The following is a 12,086-nucleotide window of genomic DNA, read 5'->3' as shown; positions in this document are numbered from 1 at the left end:
TTCAGGGAGCAGCCCCCAAGAAAGATTCCCTTCCAACCTGTTTGTCCCTCTCACTTTACCTTCCTAGAAGTTTTCCATTTCCATTCCGAGTCAAACCTCTGTCCTTCACTACCAATGTGGAGTTTTCAGTCTCTCATCCTTCACAGCCCTCGTCACGCCCACACCGGCCTGAGCAGCCCCCGCTCCTCTTACAGAGGGATTCCGGGGAAAGTCGTCAGCAGCAGTGACGGCAACCTCTCCTCCTCCAGCTGTCCTCGTAGGCTTGCTTCAGGGTGAGCCTGGGATGATCTCTATTTCTGGCCTAGAGAAAGCAGGGAGTCTTGTGGAATGCTGAGCTGAAGGCAGTGTGCTTTGTCAGCAAAGAAGGGTCTGACTCCTTCGCTTACGGATTCTCTAATACTAGTGTGAAGCCAGGAGCTCCAGCTTCTCTACTTGTATGTGTCTGAGTATCAGCCTGCATGTATTTATGTGGGTGCCAAGATACATCCCCCACCCCTGTTCTCTGGAAGAGCAGTCGGTGCAAGTAACCACTGAGCCATCCCTCCAGCCCAAGGTTCCATTCTTGAAAGAGAAATTTAGGGTGGAGCGGCTCATTAGAGTGCTTACTAGACAAGCTTGAGGGCTGGCTTTCAGATTCCAGATTCCATGTACTAGGTGGGCATGGTGGCCCATCTGGAATGGGCTCTATCCCCAGAGCAAGCTGGGACTAGCAATATCGGTAAGCTTTGGTTTGTGAAACCTTGCCTTAGTGGCTAATACCTCAGTAAGAGCAGTCAGGGATGATCCCTGACATCGGCCTTGGGCCTCCACAGGCACCTGCAACCATGTGTATGCTCACATGTGCCCACACACATGCAAACATGCTTACACACACACACACACACACATACACACACACACACACACACATACACACACACACACACCACGAGAAATGGACAAAGACAGAAAAGGAGGCTTTTGCAATAATTCAGGGTAAAGGCACCTGTCACCAAGTATGATGACCTGAATTTGATACCCAGGACCCACATGGTGGGACCCAAATGGTTGTAGGAAAGAATGGACTTCTTCGAGCTGTCCTTTGACCCCCATACACCTGCCAAGGACTCCCTACCACCTTGCATACACAGACTACATACAATGTAAAGGAAAAGAAAAGGAAACCAAGCTGTAGGCTCTAGGAGTCCATTACCACTGGAGACTATGCTGTTCCTATGGTTGCACGGTTCAGGATTTGGCACCATGGCTTGCGAATGAGTGTTGTGTCCCTGCTCCCACGGTACATTTGCTACACTTCAGTTAATCACTTCATGACTTTAGGGTAGTGCTCATCTCCACTTCGGTGACAAATCTGAGGCTCAAGCAGTGTAAGAACCTCTTCTTTTGAGACAGGGTCTCCTGTAGCTTTGAGGTCCTGAGCCTCCTGCCTCTCCCTCCCAACTTTCGGAATTACAGTGCAGCACTCACCTCGCCATGTTCAGAATTGTGCTGAAGGTCGTCCCATAAGCAAAGAACCAAAGCTGACCTTGGGTCTCTTTTGCTTGAAACATGAGTGAGCTTGCACACACATATGTGGATGCTTGCACATGCACATGCACACGCACACATACACGCACACTTTCTAAGGACAACAGTTAGAATGACTCCTTAAAAACTTTCCAAGTTGTTTAAATATGTACTTCATGAATATTTTATTTCCTCGAAAGGCCTTTGGGTTTGTCGGACTCCAGCTTCCACCCATAGTTGTTTTTGCATGAGTTATGTGTATAAACAGAAATGAATATGGAGATTTTGCATATATTAACTTATTTCCCACTTCTAGCAAGAGTAGATATATATACTCACATTATACCTATTGGTATGGATGGCCATAAAATCAGCATAGGATGTGCACATGTGCTAGATTTACTGAATTATAGCAATCAGAAGTCAAAGAATGTTCACTTTCATTTGTACCCCTCAAAGGGCATCAAGGGTGATGCAGTCTGTAACCCCAATGGCCTCTGGGAAGTCCCAGGGACAATGGCACAACATCCTGCAGTAGCTACTTTCTTGAAAGGTTACACATTTATAATTTCAGCCCTTGTTCTAGACTCCATTTTGTGCATAGCTACATTGTTTGCAATGCTTGGGTGTCTCATCTGTCAGTATTTATTTTGACATTGTTTTAGGCATCAAACAGCAGTATTTGGATGGTGTACCCTTGGTGCTAGCACTTTCTCAGGCATTTTGTGTGTACAAATTCACTTTCCCTTCACAGAAGTCTATCAGATGGTCACTATGGTCTTTATACAACAAAGCCAAGTCACACAGAAATTACGTCACCTCTACAAGGTCCCACAGCTAATAAGAAGCAAATGAGACTGGACCCAGGCATGAGTCTTCAAAAGGTTTTATTTAACCACGTAACATCCTACCGTACATTGGGACTAGAGAGATGGTTCAAAGTTAGGAGCACTGCCTGCTCTTCCAGAGGTCTTGAGTTCAATTCCCCGCAACCACATGTTGGCTCACAACCATCTGTAATGGGATCTGATGCCCTCTTCTGGCACACAGGTAGGTGTACATGCAGATAGAACACTCATATGCATAAAATAAATAAATAAATCTATGAAAAAAAGCATGCTGCCCATATTACAAAAGAGCAGATTTTCCCTTAATTACTAGTATTTTAAGCATTTACTTTAAAAGTAGCCTAATATGGTGGTGCACTGTAATCTTAGCACTTGGTTAGATGAAAAAAAATTAAGGGTTAATAATCCACAATTCTAGGTTTTCTACCTGCTTTCAATTATTGATGTAATAACTGGTCCGTTGACCTGGTTTGGGGCTCTTTATGAAGATCTTGGAAGTAACTGGGTTTGGAAGGCATTGGTCTCTTTTCTTTCTCAGAGAGAAGGATCACATCCTTTAGGTGGGTATAGATGCTTTTGCTCCCAATGACTGAAACTATTGATTTTTAGAAAGCACAAAGCTATAAGCAAAGCGCTCGTGTGGGAAAACAAGGTTGAACAGCGAATGACAACTGTCTTGTCTTCTTCCTGGGACCGAGGTGCTGCCCCTGGGCTTCCTCACTGCTGTGCGCGTGCATTTGCAAGCTGTCACTGGCCAACAAATGAGAATCAGAAGAGCGAGTGCAAATAAGAAACCAGGACTCTGTTGCTGAAGCTGCCCCTGCTTTCCAGAACTCCGCTGCCTACCGTGCTTGCTGCTTGTGAACCACGTCCTAGAGCAACTAGAACCAAGCATGGCGGTTCCCTAGATCCTGGACTGCTTCAGGTCTGCCTCCTGAGCCCATGGGTGACGCCTCTCGTGTAACACTGCTTTCCTCCCAGCCTGGGCTCTGCTTCACAGTCTAAAGCAGTGCTCCTGGCGGCATGCTCTTGGCAAGAGTGCTCCTGGTAGCCCTGGTTAGTCAGTCACGTGTACCATAAGGTAACACCTAGTTATCTTCCCTGACGAGATTTTTAAAACTAGGACTGAGTGTTTGGGTCTGGGAATCACTGTACAAACCGCTTGGACACCAATCTCAGTCAACCAGGGCTGGTTTACTAAAAGCAAACCCCAAGACTGATCAATCAGGGATAAAGTCAGACTTGGGAGCTGAACTTTGACTATGAGTCAAGATCCTGTAGGGCTTTTAAGACTACAATGTACAAATATCTGTGCCAAGTTATTCTACCAATCAGGATTTAGGAATAGGGATTTCCTTAGGAACATGCCTTTGCTGCACATTTATCCTATTCTGATTGGTTGGGGTGTTCAACCATAGTAGCTTTGCCTCGCCTAACATTTATGTCTTAATTTGCCAGCCAGGATGTCAGTTACCCATGTACATGTCTCTGCCAAAGAGGATGTCAGTTCCTAGAGAGGAACCCCTTAGAGAGGTCTTGGCAACTTAAACTTTACTCAACCCCTACTCAAAATGAAACCCTTATTTCGAATGACTTCTTATATTGGTGCAGGCGTCTCTCTTATGTTGGCGTCCTTTTGGGGTCCAACCACAAAAGTTCATACGCAGGTACAGGAAGTACTATCTGGCAGTTGGTTCGGATCCAAGCTTATTGTGGCAAAGCAGTTCTACCTGACTTCTATTGTGATTGGTTTCCAAGAACAGCAAAGTACAGAACATAACAGAATATGCAATCAACTCGGGATGAGAACGTTTCCTAGTAACAGCACAAAATGGCCAGCTAGACAGCCAACAGTTAGCGAGGCCTTAACAGAGAGAAATCCCTCAGGAGTTAAGAGCATTCGTTGATCTTGCAGAGGATCCAGGGTCCTGTCCTCATCATCCACATTGTGGTTCACAACTATTCATGATTTCAGCTCCAAGGGGTCTGGCATTTTCCTAACTTTTCTAGGTACCAGGTGTGCATATGGTGCACATACATGTGTACAGACAAACACTTATGCACATAAAATAAAAATTGAAAAAAAAAGATTTATTTCTTTATTTCTTTAAAAAATCAGGATTGGCTGTGATAGAGAACCCCAAGGTGAGACCTGGAAGAGAGCTGAGACACAAGGGTTGAGCATTGTTTAACAGATAGGGAACCAAGGCAGGAGATGGCACAGCCGTTTGCCTGTGATCACCTTCCTACTTATCAGAAGGTCAGGCCTGTTGACTCAGATTTCCTAATCCCATTTTCTTGGTCAGCTGCCTGGCTGTATTCCACCTAGATTTCTTTGCGTCTAAGAATGTTCAGAGAATTATTTTGCCAGGACTGCACCCGGTGACAAAGTCAGTATTTGTCACAACTTTCACATTAAACTTGACAGGAAGACAGGGTGCGCCATGAAAGGTAAATACGAAACTGCTCCTGGCTTGCTGGGCCAGGATTCACCAGTGTTTATTTTGGAGATGGTACCAAGCAGTGGGTCCTGGGAGAAAGAGTGCCAGAGAATAGAGCTTGTGTGTCAGCAAGGGATACCTGCTCATCCTTTGACCTGGTGAGCTTCTTTTTCCTGGGTGGGGGAGCCCCTAGTAATTGAAGAGTTATTGAGGAATCCCAAGGTGTCTTGATTAAGAGGCAGGCTCCGAAGTGAGATAGAATCATCTTTAAAAGCCAGCTTCACTGTTTTCTTGCTGACTGAGCATTCTCTCTCTGTCTCTGTCTGTCTGTCTGTCTGTCTGTCTCTCTCTCCTCTCATTTTTGTTTGTTTGTTTTAGACAAGGTGTTGCACTGTAGACCAGGGTGTTCCATGTAGCCTACATTGGCCTCAAGTTTATGGCAATCCTCTCGTTTTAGCCTCTGGAGTGCTGGGAACCTCGAGGTGAATCTCCACCCCTGGCTTGGTGAAGGATCGAACGAGATGATTCGTGTTCAGTGCTTAGGTCTATACTTGTTCAGGGACTGGCACGGTCACCAGGAAGCACCTGGTGATACAACAGAAACCAAGGAACAAGAGGTTCCAAGTACTGGTCTCTCCAGAACACCAACCATTAAGATGGCAGCATCAGTCAGAACTTTTTAAATTCTGCAATCTATTAGCAACAACAGAGAACCAACAAACAAACACAAAAAGCAGCTTTCAGCAAAAGTGCTAAATTTTGGTATTTAACAAAATCTCCAAGGCAATGCAGTCTGCAGCTACAATCACCAACGGTTCAACAACAGCAGTTAGACAACTGAATCAGGTTTGCAGGAGTCAAGACACTGTAATGTTCAGAACACCCAGTTTTCAACAAAAATTTATAAATGGGAAAAAAAAATCAATGCAGACATTGTTCCCATGGAAGCCCAGCCGTTGGGCCTAAGAGGCAAAGACTTGATGTCAACATCTTAACTGTGCTCAAAGGAAACAGTGACAAAGAACTGAAGCCAGGAGATTGTTTCTGAACACAAACCAGTGGTGAGCGGAGAGAGATTATAGCAAGATGCCGGATAGAACTTTTGGAGCTGAAAAGTGTAACAGGTTAAAAAAAAAATATATATATATATACACACACATACATACACACATATATACACACACATACACATACATACACACATATATATACACACATACACACACATACACACAAACACACACACATATATATGCACACATACACATACACACACATATATACATATATACACACACATATATATATACATATATATACATATACATATACATATATATATATTCTAATAAGATAAGAAAAATGCCAAAGTTCACATGCAGATTTGAGAAGGCAGGATAACTGGTGAGCTTGAAGACAGGTCAGTTGAAAAGATCTAGTTTAAGGAGCAGGAAAAAAAAAGAAAAGAAAAAAGAAAGAACGGTCTGTGGGATACAGACGGACTGACATACTTATAGCTGGAGTTCCAGGAGACAGAGAAGGAGCTGAAAGAACAAAGAAATCTGGGTTGAAAATGACCAAAGGGGTTGGGGATTTAGCTCAGTGGTAGAGCACTTGCCTAGCAAGCGTAAGGCCCTGGGTTCGGTCCTCAGCTCTGAAAAAAAGAAAAAGAAAAGAAAAGAAAAGAAAATGACCAAAGATCATGAAAGACATGGCAGTCTCCATTCAGAAAAACAACAAACTGCCAGAAATTCAAAGACGTACGCTGAGAGGTATTGGGGTCAGGGCTCCAGTTGACTCTGTAGTAACTGCATCTGCCATGAAGGACACTGCCATCAGTCTACCCTACGGGAAGCAGAGGCCAGCTCCTATTTTGGCTGGCTATGGGGCAGGGCCAACTCAAAACCTTGTGAACATGTGGGAAACCAAGCCTTTGGAGCAGGTCTGCGTTCCTGCCCTGCCCCTCACCGTCTCTGTGGCCTCTCTCTCCTTTCCTGCCTCCCTCCTTCCCTCCTTCCCTCCTGACAGGGCTTGCTATGTATCCCTGACCAGCTTCAAACTTCCTCAGAGACCAGACTGTCCCCAAGCTTCCCAGTAGTCCTGTCCCCAGCCTCCTGAGGGCTGGGGTCAAGGGAGGACTGCTGTGCCCAGGTATTAAGCACTGTGGTTAGGGCTGGTTTTGGAAGTTCTCTCACCCCTCAGACTTCTTATCTTCAGAAGTGGACAGAATAACCAGGCAACTTTCAGGGTAGCACGTTTTGGTAAGACTTGCCCACGAGGCACACACGAAAGCAGTGAACAGAATCAGCACACAGAAGAGACTGATGTTAGGAGGGAACTAGCACTTTGTGTGCTGGTTAGACTTTTGTCAGCTTGACACAGGCCAGGGTCATTGGGAAAAGAGAACTTAAACTGAGGAACATTTTCTTGATTAACGACTGATGCGGGTGGTGCTACCTCTGGGGAGTGGTCTGGATGGTATAGAAAAAGGAATTTTGAAGGAAAACTTTTATTTCTTATTACAGGCTTATTGTTGGAAATAACATTTTTTTTTTGTTTCACGGTGTACTATAAATATTACAAGTATTTGTTTTTTTTGGCCCATTTCTTAGTGGAAATTATCATCAAGGGAGAAATGACCAGCTTGGACTGGACAAAACAAAACTAAGATAAATTAGCCCTGTATCTATCCTTGAACACACACACACACACACACACACACACACACACACACACACACATACACACACACACACACCTCATTCATAGTTCTAAAAACAAAGTTAGGTAACACTATTTTATCACTCACTGAGGGTTATCTTTCAATTTAGTACTCTTTCAATTTCAGTACTCTTGTTCAATATACCATTTATTTGACTTAGGAAAAAAAAAGTCATGTGTCCTGTCATTGACTTCTGAGGCATAGTTTTCATATATTTTCTCTCTTTGAAACCTACTGATTGGTCTGGGCATGGTGGGAATGTGCTAGTAGCCACAGGACTATCACTCATTTCTCTTTTTCCTTCAGTCACATAAGTCCTTTGTAACCTGAGTAGGTTTGGCCAGAAATCTGAAATCAGCTTGAATGAAGGATATTCCCCTCCCTACCCCAAAACCCAGGAGGCTCATGGGAATACTTTGGCAAGAAACGCAAGTTCAGATTGGCTGTTAACGTGTTAACCTGAGAGTCAGAACTTCAGGTTACAAGCAGGATGGACTAAGTATTTACAAAAAGCAGAATTTGTGGCCTGAAAGATCCAGGCAAATGTTTGTGTCCCTCAAACGCACTAGTGTCTCAGGTCTGTGGTCCGAGGTGGTGGAGTTGCAGACTGAGAACATGAAACCTTCATTCATGTATGTTTGAGCTCGGGAGGATGCCCTGGAGGTTGGAGATTTGTTTCCCTAGTTTCCTTCAGAAGAGGAGTTTACTAATGAGAAAAACAAGCAGGATATGGAGGGCGCCTGCCAGGGGGCTGCAGAGAGTACGGATGGCCAGGCTTTTGGCTGTGGTCGCAGCTGTGGTCATGGTTGTGGTCTTGGCTGTGGTCACGGCTGTGCTATTGGCTGTGGTCAAGGCTGTGGTATTGTCTGAGATCACGTCTGTGCTACTGTTTGTGGCCGCGGCTGTAGTCTTGGCTGTAGTCATGGCTGAGGTCATGGCTGTAGTCATGGATGAGGTCTGGCTCTCAGGAGTAGAGGCCAAGCTTGAAGATTCTTCTGGGGGGAGAAACAAAAATCAAACAATTTTATCAAGCCTTTGTTTGGAGGTGGGCACTAGAGAAAGAGGCTAAAGACTGGCAAGACGGCTCAGCTGGTAAAGACCACTTGTCATTGAGTTCAATATCACATAAAGGTGGAAGAAGAGAACTGACCTCAAGATGTTGACCTCTGACCTTCACACACAAGTTGCATACGTACACACACACACAATAATGATAGTCTTTTTTAAGACAGTAAAGCCGGGTTGGGGATTTAGCTCAGTGGTAGAGCGCTTGCCTAGGAAGCGTAAGGCCCTGGGTTGGTCCCCAGCTCGAAAAAAAAAAAAAAAAGAAAAAAAAAAAAAAAAAAAAAAAAGACAGTAAAGCCAGAGCAAACATCAATCAACACTTCTCCGGTGCCCACAGGGAAGAGAGCTGTAGACAGCTAAAAGGTTCAGATTGTCAAGCAAGAAAAAGTAACTAAGCCTCTGTCCTTAAGGTCTCCACGATCTTTTCTCCTTCATTTTATTTTGATTATTTGTTTTTAAAATGCACATTATGCATTTCCCTTCCTGTCTGTATGTGTATTAACCTACATCCAGTGCCCTTAGAGGCTAGAAGAGTGCATCAGACTCCCTACAGTTGGGGTTTTAGATCATTGTGAGGCCCACTTGGGTGCTGGGTATTGAACCTGGGTTCTCTGGGGGAGCAACTATATGTTCTTAACTGCTGAGCTGAGCCATCCCTCCAGCCCCTACATAGTCTGTTGAGAAGAAGAAAAGACCCAAAGAGTTTATAAAACATATGAGTCTGTTATTAGGTAAGTAGTCTGCCCTCAACTATCTTGATAACTCTTTTACCTGTAGTGCAAATATGACCCAAGGTAGTACACTTTTATAATTTTCTTGCTAATTCCAAGGACTTGAGAGAAGTCAGTATCATGCAGAACCAAGAATAGTGACCTCTGCCTTACTTAGTGGCAGGTGCCCTGTCTGAATCCTTGACCTTGTTTCTCTGGCTTGCAGGTCACTGACTGTTTCTCAGGTAGGTTCTGGCTACGTGCTGGTGCTCAGCAGTGACCTTAGAGAAGCAAAGCGAGCCAGCTCTTCACTTAGGGACTTGTCTGATGCCAGAAAACATGGAGTTTGGAACACAGACACTTCAAGGGTGTCTCGCCTTCAGCTGGGAGTGGGGCCTATAACCCCAGCTCTGGGTAGAGCGACACTTGGGGGTAAGGGCAAAGACAGGAGAATAGCTGGGGCTGCTGGCCAACGGTGTAACTGAAGAAAAAAAAAGGGAACTCTAGGTTTAGTGAGAACCTGTATCTTTAGTCACAAGAAGGAGAGCCATAGTTGAAGGCACAGAATGGTTTCCTTTGTTCTTCTCAAGTGTGTACACCTGTACTCACATGTGTGCGCACGCATACACACACACACACACACACACACACGCACACACACACACACACGCACATTTTCTTCCTCTTTAAAACTTGGTTATAAGAGGTAGAAGGAAAATGCCACAGGACCAGGCATCCTTTTGCCTCTCTGGAGGAAGCCCTCGTGGTCGAGACCACGCCTTCTCTCTCTAGCATTTCTCCAGGACAAGTGTCGCTCTGGCATTCCATAAAGCAGGAGAGCAGAGCACAGCCATGTTTCCCTCTTTCCTTTCACTATTTTGTTTTGTTTGAGACAGAGGCTTTCTCTGGGTATCCCATGTTGGCCTTAAAATTGTGACCTGGCCTTAGCCTCTAACTGCTGGGATCATAGGTGTGCCATCACTCTTGGCCTTTCCCCTGATTTTTTTTAAAAAAATGTGTTTATTTTATGTATATGGGTACACTGTAGCTGTCTTCATGCACACCAGAAGAGGGCATCAGATCTCATTACAGATGGTTGTGAGCCACCATGTGGTTGCTGGGAATTGAACTCAGGACCTCTGGAAGAGCAGATCACACTCTAAACCACTGAGCCATCTCTCCAGCCCTTTCTTCTGATTTTTTTTTAACCTCTATTTTATTGGGATAGAGCCAAGGGGTCCTGATTAGAAATACATACTTCCTGCTCTATTAGAATTTCTGCAAGTGTTTTTCTCAAAAATGTCCTTGAGGAAGATAATAACCTCATGGAGGGAAAACCTCCAACAGGAAACACTGTCATGTAATAGTTTGATCAGGCATGAGTACTTTAAAATGTGCTGTTGGAAATAATTATTCCATCTGTGCATTTTGTAGTAAATGACTTACAGGAAAACCCAGCAGCACGCTGTGTGTCTTTTAGTGCTCTATGGCTCTCGAGGAAGGCTAGGGATTTGGACATTGGGAGAGACTAATGGTTCTTGTTTGGGCCTCTACTCCCACCCCCCTCAGCCCCCAATGCTGAAGATTTGAATCCAAGTCTTCACACATGCTCTTGGCTGAATCTTACAATAAAAAACTGCCTTAACATTATCTCTTTAGTTTTAATGTAATTCTAAGAAAAAGCAGACAAACGGGTAAAATGAAGAACCTCAGACCTCACTCTGCTGTGGATTTTCTCTGTGTTGTTAGGCCAGTAAACCATCCTTTCTGAATTCCAGTTTTGAATGCTGTGGTGTCTTACCCAAGAATAAGAAAAAAAGGGGATAGAGAGAAGGATACAGAGCCCAGGGAAAGTGTGGGCCTGGGGTCTGTGCCCTGGGGAAAGCTGGTGAAAACTCCTGCTGGTGACCATAGTTAGCTGAGGTGATTAGAAACTTGTGGAAGATGATTTTGGCAAATGTTCAAAAAAAAAAAAAAAGAAAAGAAACTTGTGGAAGGTCTGTGGTGATGGCTTAGTCTGTAAAGTTCTTTCACACGAGCTTGAGGATCTGAGTTTGAGCTCCCCAACCCCACCATGAAAATTCCAGGTGTAGAGGTACATGCTTTTGTCATCACAGCACCAAGAAGACCAAGAAGGAAGATCCCTGAAATCAACATCCTATTGGGTGAGTCGCAGGCCAGGGAGAGACCCTGTCTCATAGAACAAGGTGAATTGTCCAATGGCCTTCACAAACGCAGACATATGCAGATCTGTGAACACACATGCACATGAGCAGACACACACACACACACACACACACACACACACACAGAAAGAGAGAGAGAGGGGGACAGAGACAGAGACAGACAGAGAGACAGAGACAGATAGACAGAGACAGAGAGAATAAAAAAAAACTCATGAAGAAGTCATGATGCAGCCTAGGGATGTGCATGTTTTTAGCTTGTGCCAAGGTGCTAGGGTCAAGTCACTCTTTCCAAAAGAAAAACAAAAATAGAAACAATCTCACAAGCACTAATGATAATGATATTTCTTTGATACCAACTCTTTTTGTGTAGCTAGTGGCCTCCGTCTCCCCCTTCCCTGCCCCCATAATTCCCTTAAAAACTGATTGGTTAAAGTTGACCACGTGAAGGCCTTGTGTGAGGGGGTTTCACGTTGTGTGGAAAACGAGAATAAGGTTGACTTTTCATATTGATGCCTATCTGGAACTGAACGGAGATATCCTCCTCCCCCCCAACTAATCCCCTGGTTGAAGCAGGGGTTTGGATCATGGGGATTTGTGAAAAATGGCAC

At 44.5% G+C, this 12,086-nt stretch overlaps 1 protein-coding gene across 1 annotated transcript in view; it reads right to left on the bottom strand.

The window, feature by feature from the left end:
- Window positions 1–7,646: 7,646 nt before the first annotated feature.
- Window positions 7,647–12,086, bottom strand: part of LOC116907571 (placenta-expressed transcript 1 protein) — an 11,860-nt gene continuing 7,420 nt past the window's right edge. The window contains exon 4 of the mRNA XM_032910603.1: window positions 7,647–8,512. Coding sequence (XP_032766494.1) covers window positions 8,208–8,512 — 305 coding nt within the window. The 3' untranslated portion in view covers window positions 7,647–8,207. The remainder of the gene's footprint in view (window positions 8,513–12,086) is intronic.

The sequence above is a fragment of the Rattus rattus genome, chromosome 8, assembly GCF_011064425.1.
Source record: "Rattus rattus isolate New Zealand chromosome 8, Rrattus_CSIRO_v1, whole genome shotgun sequence".
Lineage (NCBI taxonomy): Eukaryota > Metazoa > Chordata > Mammalia > Rodentia > Muridae > Rattus > Rattus rattus.
This window is presented reverse-complemented; position numbering and strand designations above follow the sequence as displayed.